Here is a 20,900-nt window from a genome sequence, read left to right on the forward strand (position 1 = left end):
TTAAGGAGGATAGATCTTAATCATATTATTTACTATTAGATTAAGGAGGAAGTGGACCCGACTCATCCCTTAGGCCCACAAGTTAGCATGGGCCTGGCCAGCGCTAATGTTCGGCGGTTTCTCCACTAGATCGTCCTTATAAGTTTGTTGAAAACCTTCAAACCCCCACACTCTCAAATCTTCACCCCCACATCCTCGTTCGCTTATGTCCCCACCTTTCCTCCACCACCCTGCTGTCTCAACGGCCAACGTTGAGCAACTACCACCTCCCACGGTCGGCAGCCACTCCTCCCCCACTAGCGGCTGTGTCGTCCCAACGTAGAGCCCACCCCTACTTCTTCGCCTCGAGCCCAACCACCACCTCCCTAGAGTTGAGCAACCACGACTCGCACGATCGTTTCCCATCCCTCCGGTAGCGCTCGCCTCGTCCCAACGTCGAGCCCAACCCACACCTCTCAACCCCAAGCCCATCCCTTGCCATTGCCAACTTCAACCTCTCTGTCGTGAGCCTAGCCTTTGTTCCCAACTCTGTATTTATTCTCTATATTTTGTTGGATTCTGAAAATCTACTCGACCAAGTGATCAGGAATGCAATCCACCATCCGAAACAAAAAAATACTATAAGCAATTCAGCCAAGAAATGTAGTCAAGCAGTTCAAAAATAGCATACCTGTAAATACTTTTGGATATAGGACAAAGACAAAATACTTCTTGAATGATTGAACAAAACCAAAGGGCATGTTCAGGTGGATGTAAACTTAAGTCCTAAATAACAGATACTTCCATCAACATCAAGTACGTAGAACTTAATTGATATACAAGCATCAATGATTTTTCATCAAAACAAAATTCAGGTAAGTTTCTGTTCCAGACTGCTATCCTCATGGGGTTATACATTTTTATCAAAGATAAAAAATCGTATTTCCCTTTCAGTAGGAGTATACAAAGCGTGACGGGAAAAATGTGTATTTGTAAAGAATGGAACATATGATTTTATTCCTTGCATAACGGTGTGTTATATACAGCAGATGCACCTCAGCATACTGCAATTACTCCTAATATCATGCCTACATATCAGCTAGAGATTCTATCTCTAATTACAGAATTTCCTAAATTACAATATGTCTAATTAGATTAAAATCAAATCTGTCATGTGATATGCAAATCAAAATCTGAGATGAGATACACATGGCATGTATATCGTTAATACCCCCCTCAAGTAGGAGCATGAAGATCTTGAATGCCCAACTTGCGCAAGAAGAATTCAAACTGTGGTTTCCCAAGTGCTTTGGTGAAGATATCCGCTAATTGAGCAGTGGTTGGAACATAAGTAGGTCGAATGTTGTCCTACATCACTTCATTTCGAACGAAGTGACAATCAACCTCTATGTGTTTGGTGCGTTCATGAAACACATGATTTTTAGCAATGTGCAATGCCGCTTGGCTGTCACAGTGAAGGATCATGGGCTAGGCATGGACAATTCCCAAATCAGAGAGAATACCCTTTTACCATTTCAGCTCACATGTGGTAGTAGCCATAGATCGATATTCAGCTTCAGCGGAAGAACGAGAAACGGTATGTTGTTTCTTTGTTTTCCATGAGATAGGGGAATTACCAAGCTGAACCATCCAGCCAGTAACAGACCGGCGGGTTACAGGACAACGAACCCAGTCAGAGTCGCACCATCCATGCAGTTGCAAGTCACAGTTTCGAGCAAGCCAGATGCCTTGGCCCGGGTTACCTTTGAGAAATCGTACTACACGGAGAGCAGCCTCCCAATGTTCAACTCGTGGATGTTGCATGAATTGAGAGAGTGTGTGAACACTGTATGACAGCTCAGGACGTGTATAACACAAATAAATCAGGTGCCCCACCAACCGTCGATATTGGTCCGGATTGTCAAGTAAAGAATTGGCAGGGACCGCTAAGCGATGATTTTGATCGAGCGGGGTGCCTGCAGGTTTGGCTCCAAGGAGTCCAACTTCAGTGATGATATCAAGAGTGTATTTCCGTTGACAGAGAAATAGACCAGTAGGATTTCTGGAATCCTCGATGCCTAGAAAATACTTTAAGGGACCAAGATCCTTCATATGAAAACATACACTGAGGTAATGCTTAAACCAGGTGATGGCAGAAGAATCATTTCTAGCAACAATTAGATCATCAACATAAACAAGAATCACAACCTGAGTAGTTCCTTGATTTAATGTAAATAAAGAATAGTCCAAAGAGGATTGTTGAAAACCATAGGACTTAAGGGCATGGGACAACTTGGTAAACCAGCACCGCGGAGCTTGTTTTAGGCGTATAATGATTTCCGAAGCTTGCACACCATGTTGGGTGTGGAAGATGAGAAACCGGGAGGCATTTTGATGAAGACCTCTTCATTTAGATCCCCATGGAGAAATGCATTGTGCACATCCATTTGGTGTAGCTCTGTTGAAAGATTTTTTTACCACTCTACGTTCGAATCTCTCAAGACTCAATTGTAGTATAGTAAAAGGTTTTGTCGTATCCACTGGGAGGTGTAATACTTATGCCGTTCAATAGCTAACAAACTCTAATGAAGGTTAACAGAGATATTAGGGGTTTGTTTAAGAACATGAAAATATAAAGAAAACAGCTAAAGTAATTGGATTCACCAAGGTAGATAGTTTTGTTGGGATTAGAGTTTCGTTGTTTGACCTCTATGTATTCTATTGATTCACATACAAATATCGTTCTATGCAATTGATTCCTCCCACCATTTCTTATCTTACTACCCAGTCCCCCGGCGTAGAAGATTATCAACTCAACTATATTAACCTTCAATCCCTTGATCGATTAACAATAGTGAGTAGCATTAAGCATGGATGTTTGAATAGACTAATGATCTAACCCTATACCTAGACCTTAGAATCATTAGATGATTTTACCTATTTCAGATTTAAATAGTTAGTTCCCACCATCCTATTAAATCTAAATTCATGTTCTAGGTGATCAATCCAAAACAAGCATGAAGCACAAGGTAAAAATCATTGAATCATGGAAAAGAAACATATGATTAACTCTAGTTCAGACTCAAGATCATGTGAGTTCCCTACACAAGTTTGAATCAATCAAAATACCCAAGGGGATCAACCTAAGATATAGCATGAAGCAAAAGAGAAAACCCTTGATTCTTTAGCATAGAAACAAGAAATTTGCATGAAAGGAAATCAAATAGATTACATGAGCATCAAAACAACTAGTTCTAATCCCAACAAATGAGAAATTAGCTATCCATTTCCATGGATAGCTTTACAACGATAAAAGAGAAGAAGAGCGATGAAAAACCGACTCGTGACGGTTCCCCGGCGATGAAATCAGCTCCAAAGCTTTCTCTCTAGTCTCCTAGGTCACCCTTGATGATCTCCTTTGAGTTCTCCCTTTCCCCAAGTGATGGGTTTGTGTATTTATCTCTGATTTTCGTCAACTCCTTGTTCTATGGCTGAAATTGAGCTTTATAGAGTTTTCAGATCTGGACAGGGTGCTTAGCACCCCATTTTGGGTGCTTAGTGCCCTGTTTCTTCATGCTGAAGGAGTCTCCACCGCCAGAGGATGCTTAACACTCCATTTTGAACGCTTAGCACCTTGTTTCTTCATGCTGAAGGAGTCTTCACTGCCAGAGGATGCTTAGCACCCTGGAACACATGCTAAGCATGATTGGAACAACAAGGTTGATTTCTTGATATTTCAAAGTTCTTGAGTGGGATTCTTCAAGGCTAAGTGGATTTCTTCATTTACAAGCTTTCTTTCATTCAAATCATGCACTTTCTCTAATACTCTTCACCCTACAACTCAAATTGAGATTGAAATCATTTTCTACATAAACCACATAAAAAAGAGTTAACTTATAAGAAATTTACCATAATAACAATAGATAAGTGCCTAAAATATGATGGAAAACATGGTGAATTTGACACTTATCAAGCTCCCAACTTTTTGCAGCGGCAACAGTGAGCATGGTCCGTACCGTTGCCATTTTGGCAACCGGTGCGAAAGTTTCGGTATAGTTGATCCCTTCCACTTGGTGATTCCCAAAAACAACCAAACGAGCTTTAAACCGTTCGATTGTCCCGTTAGAATTATATTTGATGCGGTAGACCCATTTAGAACCAAGAGCTTTCTTTCCAGGAGGAAGCGGCTGCATGCTCCAGGTCTGGTTTTGTTCGAGAGCTTGAATCTCGGCTTGCATAGCTTTTCTCCATCTAGCATCCTTCACTGCCTCATGAAAATATACTGGTTCCTTTGTGGCAGTGATTGCTGCAAGAAAATGTTGGTGGTGCAAAGAGAATCGTTCACAATTTACATAGTATGCAATAGGATACGAAGTACCTGAAGGATGTGATGGAGCAGGTGAATGAGAGGGAGGACTCAACTGCTGAACTGTGTTTATCACGAATCCCTTCAGCCGTGTAGAAGGTTGCCTTGCACGACAACCACGTCCCAACAATTCTGGTTCATGTTCTGCGGCACCTACCTGAACTTGCGACCCATCAGATTGCTCATCCGAAGGATCTCTAATGGTCTCGTCACTAGAACTACTATCACCTTCAACATGTGAGGGTTCTGTCACTATAACAGGGTCTGAGGCAGTGGTAGTGCCCCCTATCACAAACGTGTGTGTGGGTTGTTAGCTCAGCTTGGTTGTTCGCCTCTTCAAATGAGTTTTCCATCTCAAGATCAGAGGGGATGTCCGAATTTTGCACGGTGGCAAGCTGCTGAAACGGGAACTGAGACTCAAAGAAATTAACATCCCGTGATACAAAGAAATCATGATTTGCAAGATCATACACTCTCCAACCCTTTTGTCCATAAGGGTATCCCACGAAGATGCATTTACGACTAAGACTGGCGAATTTGTCTCCTTTTGTGTGTTGATTGCGTGCGAAACACATAGAGCCAAACACACGCAAATTAGCGTACGATGGTGCCTGCCCATGTAGAACCTCATATGGAGTTTTTCCTTTTAGCACAGAACTTGGAGTGCGATTGATTAAGTATCCTGCTGTCAACACACATTCCCCCCAGAAATCAATAGGTAAATTACCTTGAAACCGCAAGGCTCGCGCCACATTTAAAATGTGACGATGTTTTCTTTCAACCCGTCCATTTTGTTGAGGCGTTCCTGTACAGGAAGTTTGAAAGGCAATCCCATGCTAAAAAAAAATACTTTTTCATGCATACAAATTATGTCCCGTTATCACTTCTCACAGTTTTAATTTGTTTGTTAAATTGCCTTTCCACCATGGAGAAAAAATTTATTAGTGTCTGTGTTACTTCTGTCTTATCAATTAAGAGGTAAATCCACACTGCACGAGAGCAATCATCAACAATAGTAAGAAAATATGTAGCACCGCAAGAAGAACGAGTTCGATACGGTCCCCACAAATCACAATGAATCGAATCAAATATATTAGAAGCTTGATGTTCGCACAAGGAAAATTTTTCCCTAGTTTGCTTAGCTTTTTGACATGCCTCGCAAACTTTATTTTGTACATCACTAAATTGACTACTAGCTTCATTAGACACTAACTGAGTAGTTTTCCAAGACGGATGCCCCAACCGCTGATGCCATACTTCTAACAGATTCATGCCTTCAACTTTGCAAGCCTGCTTCTTGGGAGCTTCCCGGAAAAAGTAGAGTCCATCCCTCGGTTCACCCATTCCAATCAACATCTTCATAGTGCGGTCCTATATTGCACACAATTTACCAATGAAATAAACATTACAATTCGATTCATCTGACAATTGTGATACAGAAATCAAATCACAATCTTAATCAGGAACATAAAGCACATTTGTAATCTTTAAATTATCAGTGAGTTTTATTGTTCCTTCCTTCGTAGACATTGTGGTTTGCCCGTTAGGAAGTCTAACTGGCCCCCCTTGCATGTCCCTTAAATTACACAGATGTTGCAAGGTTCCTGTCATATGATTAGATATCCCACTGTCGATTATCCAGGGATTTAAAATAAGCTTACCTGTAATGCTTTCATTTGGAGTGACTTTTGAGTTATTAAGCATTTCTACCAAGGTTTTCCATTGCTCCTGGCTCAATCTTGTCGTGGCTGAGTTTCTTGTTTCTTCACCAAGGGTTGAACCTGAGCATTGTACAGCATGAACACGCGCCGGTCCCCTACCACGACCACCGCTTGATCCTGTGCTTCCACCCCGGTTCTGACCTCGTCCTCGTCCGCCAGATTTTTCGTTGTTCCTCGGGCGTTCACCCTACCATTCTGGATAACCGATAATCTCAAAGCAGCCAGCCTCATCATGTCCCTTTTTGTTGCAGTTTGAGCAGAATGAGTCAATCTTGTTTTCACGTCCTCTTGCCTTCATGCTTGCTTGAGCAGCCAAGGCCATGACTTCTGGCCGCTCCTCTCTGGTTTGTGGCCTATTTCGCACACTCTCTTCTTGCACCAGAATGGAGTACATCTTGTTTAAGGATGGCAGAGGATCGGTGGCCAGCACGTTTGAGCGAATCGTTCCGTAGAGTCCGTCATCAAGACCCATCAGAAACATGTGCCCTTGTTCTTCTTCTTTGCGTTTTTCAATTTTTGCTGCAAGTCCGCACTTGCACCCTTTGCAGGTACAAGTTAATGCTGGTTCATGGTTTGCTAATTCGTCCCACAGTGCTTTTAGCTTTCCGTAATAAGCGACTATGGACAAATTTCCTTGTTTGCATTGTGCCAGTTCTGATTTCAGTTGTTGTATTCTAGGACCGTTCACCACTGAGAACCGCTCCTTTATGTCTTCCCATATCTCCTTGGCGGTTTCAAGATATGAGAGGGTCGTTCGTAGAGTTGGCTCTACTGTGTTCAGGATCCATGACACCCAACATGGCTTGAACTGTCCACCAGTCCTCCAAATCAGGGGAGGGGATCCTTCTTTGGGTTCCGTTATGGTTCCGTCAACGAAACCCCATTTTCTCCGTGCTCACAGGGACCGCTTCATAGCTCTGGCCCATTCATCATAGTTTTCACCTTTCAGCTGCACCTGTGCGATCACACTTCCAGGATTATCGTTGGAGTTGAGATCATAAGGTGACAACTTCTTTTTCTCAACGTTTTCTTTTACAGAAGACGTTTCTGATTGTGTTTCTTCCATAGCAGCCGCAAGGTTTTCTGCCTAGGGTTGTAGGGCTCTGATACCATGTAAAGAATGGAACAGATGATTTTATTCCTTGCATAACAGTGTGTTATATACAGCAGATGCACCTCAGCATACTGCAATTACTCCTAATATCATGCCTACATATCAGCTAGAGATTCTATCTCTAATTACAGAATTTCCTAAATTACAATATGTCTAATTAGATTAAAATCAAATCTATCATATGATATGCAAATCAAAATCTGAGATGAGATATACTTGGCATGTATATCGTTAATAGTATTCATCTATCTTGCTTCCAAGCATTCTCAAAGAAGCAGTGTATTTACAGCAATTACAGCATGTATGATTGAAGATGCCGCTGCAATTAACCGTTTTTTACTGTTTCCAAAATTGTAATTTAACTGATACTTAAATCATGGATGGGTCAGATTGTATCTTTGATGTTATTGGCTGCCTAGTGCCTACTCTATATAGTTTATACCAATCGGGAAAATTGCTGAATATCCTGGGCATCCATATTGTTACCATCCTCACACCTATTTATACCATCCCTGTACCGCACTTTAAAGTATACATATTTTTTGTGAAATTCAATGGAGTGACATGAATAGGTGTCGGGTGCCACCAATAACAATGTCCTAATCTATAAGGTTTGTCAATCAGAATTTTCCAGGTTAAGTAAAATATTCATTTTATTTTCATCCAGCTGTACAAATGTGGAGAAATGCAATTACCTTTTGAATCACTAGTATTCTCCATCGGGGTAGTTCTATTCGAACCGTGTAGGATCATTATAAATGATAAAACTTCCTTGTTCAAATGTTTAACTCAGCTGCATTCACAGGAACTCGAACCCAAGACATATGTTTAACCTAGAAAAACCACATGTCTTTTGTCTTGCTATTACTTAGGATAACTCAATTCAATCAATCTTATTTGCAGTAGAAAGAACTGTCATTCTCATCATTCTTTCCAGCTTTCGTATACCAGTGCGAGTTCAACAACAATATATGACTAATAATTAGAAATGATGAAGTGAATTTTTCACTACCTCAACTATCAAGTCTTCTTTACACTGCATACTACAGATACTTTGTAGTTCAGCTACATACATTTTCCATTTAACACATTCACATTAGACATTAGAGACCCTGCTTACAATGCAAGTTGTGAGGAATCATTCTCTAAATATAATTGTAGGAGTATAACTATATATAAATGTAAATTAAAAGAAATCTCATATTAGATAGAAAACAAGATTTGAGCAATGTGTAAGTGAAAGAACTCCTTCCGTCACTGCCTTAAAGTTTTATGGTAAAATTATGAAGATGATGTCTAAATCACTTATGCTCTATAACCCAATATTGAAGTGATTTCCCCGGTTCATCTCATTGCAAGCCCAACAGTAACTAAAAAATCCAATAATCATTACTATTCTTTTCTAAGAAAATGAAATTCAATCCCAACCCATTGTGATTTTGTCGTGCTATAACACAGAAATACTGAAATGCACTTTAAAACTTCAATTTAGATTGCTCAACCAGATTATGAGTTGTGAAACTTTTTTTCTCCTTTTCTTTATGGTCAAGGATTATGATTTTTGATAAAATGAGATGACATTTATAAGAATTTGCTGATTTTTATTGGATTCAATGGCTGAAAATGAGTTTTGATTCACTTACACTCCATTTTCTCTTCTCATTTCCACTCTTTTTTTTTTCTATAACATCACTTATCGTATCTTTTATTTCTCTCTTTTCTCTTCCTATATCTTACTAAGTGTGAGTGGATTTGAAGTGTGAAGAACTTAGGATAATATTCTCCCCTAAAGATATAGTGCTCTGTTTGAATGTATCAGAGTAAATGGTGAAGACCACCCTAACAAATGTAGGGTAATGAATGCTATGTTAAATACCATATGATGAATATATCAAGATCTGAGACAGTGTTATACTAAAATCATTGCATGCTTCTCACACAATGTTGTTTTAGAAACCATGCAGTTAGTATTTATTTGGTTTATGTTAGTAGTAGGTTCCACCAAACAGAGATGCTATCTGCTTTAGGAGGGTAATAAATAAAGTCAAACCTTCTCCCTAAAGAGTAAAGACGGATTTGAAGCACATAAAGAAAAGATTAATAGTAGTAGTAGTAACAAATAATAACAGAGTGATGATGATTTCATAACAAAACTCTTATTCAGATTTAATTTTTTCTGGACATTGTTTCTGATGACCTTTATCTCATATTTCTTCAGATAACTTCTGTCCTCAAATTAAATCTAATCAGTGATCTATTTAGTATTCAACAACCCAATAGTGGTGACAGACCTTACAAGTAATACAATATATAACAGTGGAAAGGCAGCAACACAGTTAACTTTTTCTTCTTCTCCATATAGTAAGCGATAGTGTATCAGATTTTAATATTCTGGTGATCACTAAGTGAGTTCACTATCAAGAATGTTATGGCACTTTTGTTGTAATTCAAAAAGAGTTTAATAATTCTAGCAAAATAATGCCCCCAATGAATGAACCCCAAATCTTCAATTAAAAAGGAAAACCTGATGTATAAAGCTTCCGTTGTGCGTAATGTTTAAGGAGGGGCTAAACTCATTTTGTGGAACTAATGTAGACCGTCTTACCTTGCATTTTTACAAGAGGTTGATTCCATGGTCGAATCTGTAACAATAAAGTCATGTTACAGCAATCTTATCGTTGTAACGAGACTCTCCCTTAACCCCCCAAATCTTTAATTATTAACTCAATAAATTTGCTTGTTTGTGAAGACAATATTGGCCCATAACGTAATGACGCAATTATACCATGCAGAGCTAACATACTCAATGAAAGTTCAAACAGAGAGAATGAGAGATGCAACAAAGCAAAACGTTAAGAGATCTTTATTTCTTTGAAATGATAATCTTTTTTTTTTTGAAAGCTTTGAAATGATAATCTTGAATGATGTGATTTATCTTAAAAGTTTCCCATGCATGAAACGTGTGAACAAATTAACTACTATGTGTATAGGTTATTAGTAGCCGATCATTTTCCCTATTTTCAAAAAAGAGTAAAATTAAATAAAACAGGACGGCTATACTTTAACTTCACCCAAGGACATCATAGATGAGAAAACAAGTATAACTTACAACCTACTCAAAGCATTGTATATATGGTACTGTAGAAAGAAATAATAAAAAAGAATTGAACCTTTAGTTCTATTCCTTGTATTACATAACACTAATTTTTTCTCTTTATATCTACATATCAAATGAATGGAAGTAAAACAATCAGTGCTATATTTAGAAACTAAGGAATCAATACGGTAACTGTTTAATCATCACATTCATGTTTCCTTAGCTTCAAGGTTTGGCATGCCTAGTGTGATGGTGGGGCTTCAATTTCCAAGCCATAGCCCATAGGCTTTAAAGCTAAATTCAATTGCTAATTGGCATTCTCATATATGTCCATTATGCAAACATTACTTCTTCATAAACTTTAACATTAAGCACCTTAGTTTTAATCTAATTAGAATTTATAAATTAATTTTTACCCTTCAATATGTATTTTGGAAACACAAAGGAACCTATTATGTGCAATGCCAAAAAAATATTAGACACATTTTTCAAACATGAGCTAATCCATGGTTTGGAAGAATAAGGGAAATCATAATATATAAAAACATTAAAAAAGACAAAGATCAACCCTTATAAAAAATAATCAAAATGGCAGTTGATTCCCCCAATAACCCTCCTCTAAAATAAAGAAACCAGGTCCCATGTGTAGAAGAGGGGCACAATACACGTCCTCTAAACCATTCATATTATTGCTTATTTAGATTAGCTTCTTTTTCCTTATAATCAATTCTAATATTTAGGAGGTACTCATAGAAACTTCTCTTCATAATTGATTCTAGCTTAAGAATCAATTGCAGAAGGATTTCCAAACATGCGATTAGTCATGTTTGGCTCAAATCCACTGCTCAATGTATTGATGGTTTATTAACAAAAAATCAAGGCTAAAATTGACTAGAAAACATGATGATTTGTGATATGTTAATTCAATTGTCTAAATGGTTATATCATGCTCATGTCAATAAAGACCATCATATTGGGTACCAAACACATGCATGCAGTGTAGACCGCAGACCAGAACCTTGGTCATACAAACGAAAAAAGAGAGGAAAGAAAGAAAGCAGAGACGTGATCACCAATAATGGCTATTACTTCAACTTTTATCAACATGTTTGCGATTTTATAAATATGGAAGAGCTTGAAAGAAGTATTCAACGTAAAGATAAAAGAGTCCAGGTGGTACTGTTGAAGTCCAAACTTGAAAGTAGACAGATTTCAAAGCATTGATTTCACATGATCACGTGTGTCTCCCAGCCAGCAAACCATCACTATCCCCCAAATCATGGTTTCCCTTTCCCTACGTGAAACATTTTCAACTATAAAAGGCCCCCCATTAGCCCCAACATATAATAAAACTATCTTGCATTTGCATTCTCAGTCTCACCTACCCATATATCCCTTACTTTCTACCATACTATTCAACATATTGATCCAACAACAATGGTTTCAGAGAAAAACCATTCCAAGAATGTGTGTGTGATCGGAGCCGGACCATCAGGGCTTGTGGCGGCTAGGGAGTTGAGAAAAGAAGGTCATCAGGTGGTTGTGCTGGAGCAGAATCATGAGGTTGGAGGGCAATGGCTGTATGAACCGAATGTACAAGGGGAGGATCCTTTAGGAAGAAAAACTATTCTTAAGGTGCATAGCAGTCTCTATGAGTCTTTGAGGCTGACATCTCCAAGGGAGATCATGGGGTTCTCTGACTTCCCATTTTTGGTCAAGAAAGGTAGAGACATGAGGAGGTTTCCTAGCCATACAGAGCTACTTCAGTATCTAAAGGATTTTTGTGACTGGTTTGGGTTGAGAGAGATAATTAGGTTCAATACAAGGGTGGATCATGTTGGAATGTTAGATTATGGTGCCTGTAGTAATGATTTGAAGTGGGTTGTTAGAAGCAGAGAGAAGAAGAATGAGAAGGTGGTGGAAGAGGTGTTTGATGCTGTGGTTGTGGCCACTGGTCATTACTCTCAACCAAGATTGCCCTCAATTAAAGGTACATGAGTGTCTACTAAGCTCTGGATAAATCTCTATCTCTGACTCACACACACACAGATGATATAGTGCATGTTTTGATTCATGATGAAAAACCACGGCGAGGTCAAAATCATGATGCACAGTCAGAAAAGCTAAGGGAAGTTGCTTCTGTCCACAATGATTTTGCCTTTACCATGGTTTTTCACAGTGCATCTAAACACATAATCATGGAAGGGAAAGTGATTTTTGACCCCTTGAATCTACTCATCCATTTATTTCATGCAAAAGATAAGAATGTGATTACATATATAATTATGCATTCAAGCTCATAATATATTTTTATTCCTGTCTTTCTGATGCTCAGGAATGGACAAATGGAAAAGAAATCAAATGCATAGTCACATTTACAGAACCCCAGAACCATTCCACAATGAGGTATATGATATGTGTAATCTCATATTTATTTAAATAATTTAAAGAGTGTGAAATTCATTTGTAGTGGTCTAGTGGAAAGGCTATATAAGTCCTGTAAAAGGTTGAGAAGCAGGCACATATGCATTAGTAAAACAATGAGAAATATTATTTAGCTTTCATAATTTATAAACTTCCTCCCTTTTTGCTCTAAATAAGCACTGCCTGACTTATTTGAGAGAAATTTTCATTCAACAGATTGTGGTTGTGGTTGGGAGTTCCTTAAGTGGACAAGATATATCAATGGAGCTTGTGGAAGTTGCAAAGGAAGTCCATATGAGTTCCAGATCTCTCAAAATCTCTGAGGGTTTATCTAAAGTCATATCCAAACATGAGAACTTTCACCTTCATCCAGAGGTATCACTTTTTAATATATTAAGTTCAAATCTCAAAATAGAAAACGAAAGAAAAATAAACAAGATATAATTGGTTCAATACTATTTTTGCAAGCTTCATAACATGTGGTACCTTGTGCAGATAGACTCCCTTCAAGAGGATGGATGGGTCACTTTCATGGATGGTTCTTGCATTCTTGCAGACACTATTTTGTACTGCACAGGGTAACATCCCACATTACCATAATAATAAGCTGACAAAAGATTGATTAAACACTAAGTTAGATAACAAAACCAATGCAGTAAATTTCACTAACTTATGGTTGAAACTTGAAACGATATTATGATTGAATGATTATGATAATGGTTTTGAGATTTAAGTGTGGGGCCTATGTCCAAACATGTCTCATGTTTCCTTTTAGAGTTAATTGATTGGTTTCAGAGTCAATTGGTTATGTGTAGGTACTCCTATGCATTCCCCTTTCTTGACACCAAAGGAATGGTAGTTGTGGATGATGACAGAGTGGGTCCTTTATATGAGCACACTTTCCCCCCATCACTTGCTCCATCCCTTTCCTTTATAGGCATCCCAAGAAAGGTAAACTACCCTTTAAATTCATTTTAATGCATGTATTTTATACTCACAGAGACATGCATACTTTTTAGTTTTAATGATGGTGCATAACTAAGTATTTCACAATGTATATGAAGCTAATATAACAGTAAAATTCTTGATTGATGAGTGTGTGCAGATCATAGGATTCCCTTTCTTCGAATCGCAAGCAGTATGGATAGCACAACTTCTTTCTGGGAAAAAAGTATTGCCATCATGGGAGGAAATGATGAAATCCATCAAGGAGTTCTACCATTCAACAGAACTAGCAGGCATTCCTAAGCACTGTACCCATGAAATTGCAAACTTTGAGGTAAGAAAAAATAAATCTAGTTATAGTATTACTATAAACTTGGGTTCATAATAAAACTCTATCTGACACAATCACCATTCAATTTTATGACACACCTATTTATACGTAGAAGGTTTCATAATATCTGAAACCAAATTTATATTGCTACTACCTATGAGTTGGGATATCAGTTGAATGTAACATGAGCAGACTTTCAACTCAATTAGTAAGAAGGGTTTCATTCACTTCTTATCATGAAGTTTTGTGATGCGAACAGATAACCAAACACAACCTACTACCCATTTTATAGATGAAACAAGACAGAGAAACGCATAAGGAATGCCTTGAAGTAACAAATTGAGTGTGTATTTGGAATGGACTCTCGCAAAAAATCAAATGCACATTTCACTAGAAGCTATAAATTGTAGGTTATGTAAAAGTGATTATAGAGCTACTAGAAAGTAGAAAGTGATTCCAAGCATACTAGAAAGAATTAAGAACTTCCATAAGCACAATGCCCACAAATATAACCAATTAAAAAGTCAAAATACACTAAAATAATAACAACAAAAGATTACAAAATTCATGTTAATATTATAGCCAATTGATGACCCATTTGAGAATTTATTTTTGACCTTTTGTTGCTGCATTGCAGTACTGTGACAAATACGGGGAGAACGTAGGATTCCCACGATTAGAAGAATGGCGAAAAGGGCTGTGCCTATCTGCCATAATCAACTCTGATGTCAACTTGGAGACATATCGAGATTCGTGGGATGATGGTGAGCTGCTCCAAGAGGCCCTTCAAAGTCCTCACTTTACTCAACTTGGCCTTGAAGATTCTCCTCTGTAAAGCAAAAAAACCAAGAGTAAATGAGTTTACAAAATTGCTGTTTTGCACTTTGGCTGGCATTTACAGAATCTGCCTATGTAATTTCTATTATTTATTATTAAAAGATTGGAAAAGAGACAACATTGTTGAATGAGAGAATCACGGAGATGATGATATAAACAATTGAGAGGAGTGTTTTTGAATGTGAAGTTCCTGTTTTTGTCTACAGAGTTAAGTGGGGAATTTCATCGAACAGTTAGAGGACACAATTACAAAACGCGTTTAACGGCACTAACTCGCAGAAAATCAAAAACTAAGTGGGACATGAGTTGAAACGGGACACTGGAATTTGGATTCCCAATTATATTTGCGCGGCGCGTCACGTCTTCATTTCGGCGCTTTACTACTGTCTTTTGCCTACGAAAGATTTTCATCTAGCTTTTTTTTTTTTTTTTTTTTTGAAATCAAACAGCATATTATTAATCAAGTGGGCAGAGACGCCAAAACATCAGTCTACAAAGCAAACCCCTTCTGGCGGAACCTCCTTCACTCATACGGACTCGCCATAGGTGGAGCATTCCAAGCTAGATAATCAGCCACAGAATTCCTTGAATGTCTAACAAAAGAAAAAAACAACTGAATCAAAATGCAAGATAAGCCTACAACAATCACTAACAATAGAGTCTAGGTAATTCCTCTCCTAAGCACCTCTCCTCCGAGCCTGAAACAATTGGAGACAATCCACCTCAAAGCAAATCCGTCTGAAACCCAAATCAATAGCTAGATAATTCCTCCCATGTGCTAGCTTGTTTATTTAATTAAACAGTTTTTTCCTTTAGGGAGAGAAGTTATTCCAATACTCCATTCATCCATCCATTCGTTTGTAAAACTCTCTTGAGCTTTTCAGAAAAAAAAAAAAAAAAAAACTCTCTTGAGACAATCATGCATAATTGCATATTATGAAAACATCTAGGGTTTAATTTGTTTTTGGTCCCCATAAAATAGTAAATTATTGATTTCAGTCCCCTTTTTATGTTTGCATTGATTTTAAAGTTCCCAGAAAATACACCCCAAAATACATATGAAAATTAAAAGATAAACAGAAAATTCTGATGTGCTTTGAACTTTATCGTCATTTTCCTTCAATATTCAAATTCTCTCATAGGTTAACATCAGAAAGAGTATATGGAATTAACAATAACTCGCTCCTAACAAGAGACTTTTGATTTGATTCTTTTATGCTTTCAGCTTCCTACAATTAGGTAGTGAAATACCTTTAAGAAACATCTATATACTTCATGTTTATTTTCACTTATCATCTTACAATGACGGTTGCTTGTAAGTTAGTGCATCCTGATAGCACAGTTAACAATTACTTGAAGGTGAGTTAGCGTTTAAAGAGGGTATGGTTGCTACAATTAGTAATTAAAGATTGCTTATATAATAAGCGGTGTATGAGATCCAATAGCATTACAATCTCACTTATTATTATATTAGCTTATTACCTTGCTCAAAACATCATAATCAATCTCAACTTTATTCATCTATACTATGAATCACCCCTATCTCGAAGTCATCACCTAGTCACTTGGGTTCGATAACTGGGACATACAATCCTATTTTACTTACGGGATATGATGCAGTTTGTCTTTTGTCGTTGTTGTCGAGGACTAGGATTGAACGGTTAGAATTAAGATCATACTTAGGTTTTTTTTTACTGTTTATGTTTTACCATGTCAAAACAGTCGTGCGACACGCACTCATTTCGACGCTTTACTACTGTCTTTTGCCTACGAAAGATTTTCATCTAGCTTGTTTTTTTTTTTTTTTTTGAAATCAAACAACATTCTAATAATCAAGTTGGCAAAGAAGCCAAAGCATCAGACCCGAATGATAGTTCAAGTGGTAAGAGTTTGGCCTTGGGACATAAGGGTTGGGTGAGATGAAGGATGAAGGGTTCGAACCCCGATGAGGGACTAATTTTCAAACATTACTAACAACTAACATTTGCCTATAAAAAAAAGGCTAAAAAGCACTTTTGGCCCCTGATGTTTCAAGTTTGTGCAAATTCTGCCCCTACAATATTTTTGTTGATGTTTCTACCCCTCATGTTTTCAAATAGTGCACCGTTTACCCCCTCCGTCAGTCAAACGTTAAAAACCTAACGGAATGAGCTGATTTGGCTTTTTTTTTTTACCTGCCACGTGGAAATTACAAGTGAAATTGGAAAAAGGGGGCATGGGAGATTCAAACTCAAGACTTGTAAGTAGCAAAACATGAATTTAACCAGTTCAGTTACATACATAATTGATATATACATCAAGCAAATTTAATTTATATAATTTCCTTGATCATCATCAACTTCATATACTTATTTGCATCTCTCTAATCCACTCAGGAACCTCTCATGAGAAAGCCTGACTAACGGAGGGGTAGACGATGCACTGTTTGAAAACATGAGGGGTAGAAACGTCGACAAAAATAGAGTAGGGGCAGAATTTGCACAAACTTGAAACATCAGAGGCCAAAAATGCTTTTTAGCTAATAAAAAATCATAGTCTACAAAGCAAACCGTTTCGGGCGGAACCCCCTCCACCCATACGGACTCGCCATAGGTGGAGGCATTCCAAGCTAGATAATTAGCCAGATTGAATGTCTAACAAAAGAAAAAAAAAACATAATCACTAACAATATGAGTCTAGGTAATTCCTCCCCTATGCACATCTCCTCCGAGCCTGAAACAATTGGAGACAATCCACCTCAAAGCAAATTCGTCTTAAACCGAAATCAATAGCTAGATAATTCCTCCCATGTGCTAGCTTGTTTATTCAATTAAACAGTTTTTGCCTTTAGGGAGAAAAGTTATTCCAATACTCCATTCATCCATCCATTTGTTTGTAATTATAAAACTCTATTGAGCTTTTCAAAAAAAAAAAAAAACTCTCTTGAGACAATCATGCATAATTGCATATTAAGAAAACATCTAGGTTTAATTTGTTTTTGGTCCCCATAAAATAGTAAATTATAGATTTCAGTACCCTTTTTATGTTTGCATTGATTTTAAAGTTCCCAGAAAATACACCCCAAAATACATATGAAAATTAAAAGATAAACAGAAAATTCTGATGTGCTTTGAACTTTATCGTCATTTTCGTTCAATATTCGAATTCTCTCCTAGGTGTTATCAGAAAGAGTATATGGAATTAACAATAACTCGCTCCTAACAATAGACTTATAATGGTCATACTCATAGGATGTCATACTCATTATCTAAAATTAAAATGGATATTCCTAATTTGAATATAATATATGATTTTCCACTTAAGCCTGAAAATTCAAGAGATTTGGCAATACCATGTGTTATGGGGCAAAACTATTTTATGAAATTAATATCATCTAGACAAATGATCTAGAGCAAGTTATGCCTTACTCTCTTGTTAAAGAATTGGGACCATGTGAGTTATGACCAACTAATACTTTTATGAGACTTGTTGATAGAGCCACACTCAAACCCCATAAAATAATCATTTACATTTTTGTTTAGTGTGGTAGGTTCAGTTACCAAACCAACATTTTAGTCGAAAGATGGCAGAAGAAGAGAAGAACCCTATACTGTCAAGTGAGACCTTCCTTAGAACCACAATAGATCACAAAAAGTTGCATCACCTGCGCGAAGATGGTAGATTATGGGAATATGGAGCATAGTTCATAAAGAAGACAAGTAGTTGACTGTACGAATAAGGATTAGAGAATAATGATTTTGAGACATACTTGGAAAAAAGTTTTGCAAACAAGACCATTAACTTTGATTATTTAAACTTTATTCCCCAAAGAGCATAGGACCTGCTTGATTCCAGTTTTCTAAAACTGCATTTAAAAGTGTTTCTAGAATCTGTTTTTGAAAACTGTTTTTCAAGAAAAAATTGTTTGAATTAGACGATGTTTTCAAACATTAAAAAAATTGTAATCTGAAAACTATAAACTGAAGCAGAAAACATCTTTTAATTGTTCTGGTATTTTAGTTTCAAAAACTGAAAACTGTTTCAAAAATAGTTTTTGAAAACAAACAGGTTTTAAAAAAAATTCAGTTTTAAAAAATAGAAAACAATTTTCAAAAACTATAATCAAACAGGCCCTTAGTATTTGCAAAAATGTCTTTTATAAAACCATATTTAGAAACTAGTTCTCAAACTTCTAATAGGTCCTTATACTTTCATTAATTGAAAGTAAGTCCCTGACTTTTCAAAAGTCTCAGTTTCAGTCCCTACTCAAATACTAGGATTTGTGTCAATCCAAACAAGTTTCAAAAAGAAAATCCAACCCCCAAAACACATACATAGATTTTTCAAAAACGACGTATACAACGTATCAAAACATGGATTTCAACAAATAAAACATCCCCAAAACAAAATGAAGGGTTCAGCCATTACTATATGGGTCCTTAACCAAGTTTTGTCTCCAAAACTATTGGCACCAACGGATTAGCCTTCATCACCCCATAACAAAATGATAAAACTCTTTAGAAAATCAAAACAACTTTCAAACTCACAAAGATGTCAACTTTTCAAAGAAACCTTTTTTAACAACAAAACCTTTCAAAAAAAATTCCAAAAAGAGAAAGATATGAAGTAGAACATAGAGATGATATAAGAAAACATGAAGAGTAAAAGCATTAAGCTGTTAAGTTCAAACGCTGAGTACATCGTTTATTATATTTTGAATGATAACAATTTTCAAGAGTATAAGTGACGTGATTAAAAATATCATGTGAATTGTATTCCAGGAAATCACACTTATGCCTTTCATGCCTTATCGTCTTATATTCAAAGCATAAGACCGTGCAAGAAGACGTTCAACCTAAGAGGAGAAAGGTCAAAGCAACAAAGACAGACGATACAACCAAAGGATGCCAAACATGCCATATAGTCTAAGCTAGTAAAGAGAAGAATGATCAGAGCCACAAGGCAGACTAGACTAGCAAGGAAATGCCAAATCTGGTAGTTCGTCCAAACAGAGGAAGTAAAGGGAAGATCAAGATAGACAGCCTGAACATGAAGAGTCAAAGCATCAAGACCGTCTTAGACAAGAACAAAAGCTTCAAGTCAATTCATACAGATCAAGAAAAGCTGTAAGATCGTCTGGGAAGACTGCGTTTAACATCCACATTCATCGTATATCTCAAGAACTAAACAAGTGAAGCCATGATTAGAGAATGAGCCCCAAGGGAATTTGAAATAAATCTCTGACAAGCTAGAGAAGAAAGTCAAGTGCAAGAAATCAAGATATACACTATGAAGCATGTTGATCAAGGAAACAAGCACAACGACAACATATCTAGTTTCCTCATTCTCACTCATTCAAGAAATGGAGAAATGGAATACCACTTATTGTCCTTACCTACTATCATCTACTCGTCTAGGCAGCACACTTCAAGACAATCCATCTCCATAAAATAAGCTTCAAGTGATTGGTCAAAGCCTATCTCTAAACTCCTAGTGACCAATATGAGGAATGAATAAAGTAAGAAACATCGTCTGAAGAATATAAGAACGATGAAGAAAGATGACAGCAGCAGAATAGCAATCAAAGCAGATCGCCTAAGCGGAACAAGGTTTATCAAATGATGAAAGCTGCAAAGTCTAAAGAATGATCTTTAACGACAAATTAGAAAAGAGCTCATAATAGCTTCTTGGAGAAGTTTTGCAGAGTCAAGATCACATGTTCTGACAAAGGACAAACCAAAGCAAGAAGTACAAAGGTGTCACTATCACATTTCCATATCTATACACCAACAGATGGATGTTCATACCTATGCTACCTACAAGCTGACATAATACATCTTTTTGACAAAAGGTCTCAATGAAATAGTACTATGCCAGCAACGCATCTGAATCAAGTACACATTGTACCGCTTGATCCAACGGCGAGAAGCTCAGTAAAGAACACACTCCAACAACTATCTTTCTCTCACAACAGATTTAGGAGTAGTGAAGAACAGAAGACTTGTAGAATTAGTTCTTATGCTCACCATGATTGAGCTTCTATGCTCAACACAATTAAGCGAAAAAGAAGCCGCAGAGCTCATCACACAAAAACGATCATCAACATC

The 20,900-nt window shown here is 37.2% G+C and overlaps 1 protein-coding gene and 2 long non-coding RNA genes across 3 annotated transcripts; 1 reads left to right on the forward strand and 2 right to left on the reverse strand.

Moving 5' to 3' along the window:
• Positions 1 to 5,422: 5,422 nt before the first annotated feature.
• Positions 5,423 to 11,555, reverse strand: LOC130734629 (uncharacterized). Its single transcript, XR_009018022.1, has 2 exons — positions 6,007 to 11,555; positions 5,423 to 5,716 (listed from the first exon to the last, which is right to left on the reverse strand). It is a non-coding gene; the product is annotated as an uncharacterized LOC130734629 (long non-coding RNA).
• Positions 11,556 to 11,608: 53 nt separating this feature from the next.
• LOC130734626 (flavin-containing monooxygenase FMO GS-OX-like 9) lies at positions 11,609 to 15,000 on the forward strand. The gene is made up of 7 exons (XM_057587133.1): positions 11,609 to 12,267; positions 12,613 to 12,683; positions 12,918 to 13,076; positions 13,197 to 13,279; positions 13,517 to 13,652; positions 13,807 to 13,980; positions 14,615 to 15,000. The coding sequence occupies exons 1-7, from the start codon at positions 11,715 to 11,717 to the stop codon at positions 14,810 to 14,812; spliced, it is 1,374 nt and encodes a 457-aa protein (XP_057443116.1). The 5' UTR covers positions 11,609 to 11,714; the 3' UTR covers positions 14,813 to 15,000.
• LOC130734627 (uncharacterized) lies at positions 12,549 to 14,733 on the reverse strand. The gene is made up of 3 exons (XR_009018021.1): positions 14,595 to 14,733; positions 13,188 to 13,270; positions 12,549 to 13,064 (listed from the first exon to the last, which is right to left on the reverse strand). It is a non-coding gene; the product is annotated as an uncharacterized LOC130734627 (long non-coding RNA).
• Positions 15,001 to 20,900: the final 5,900 nt, after the last annotated feature.

The sequence above is a fragment of the Lotus japonicus genome, chromosome 1 (assembly GCF_012489685.1).
Source record: "Lotus japonicus ecotype B-129 chromosome 1, LjGifu_v1.2".
NCBI lineage: Eukaryota > Viridiplantae > Streptophyta > Magnoliopsida > Fabales > Fabaceae > Lotus > Lotus japonicus.

Excerpts from the sequence above, each read along its gene's own strand:
- LOC130734626 (XM_057587133.1), top strand. The coding sequence starts at position 11,715 with ATGGTTTCAGAGAAAAACCATTCCAAGAATGTGTGTGTGATCGGAGCC. Across the intron at positions 13,280-13,516 it reads ACTATTTTGTACTGCACAGG|GTACTCCTATGCATTCCCCT; the intron begins GTAACATCCCAC and ends GGTTATGTGTAG. Across the intron at positions 13,981-14,614 it reads ATGAAATTGCAAACTTTGAG|TACTGTGACAAATACGGGGA; the intron begins GTAAGAAAAAAT and ends GCTGCATTGCAG.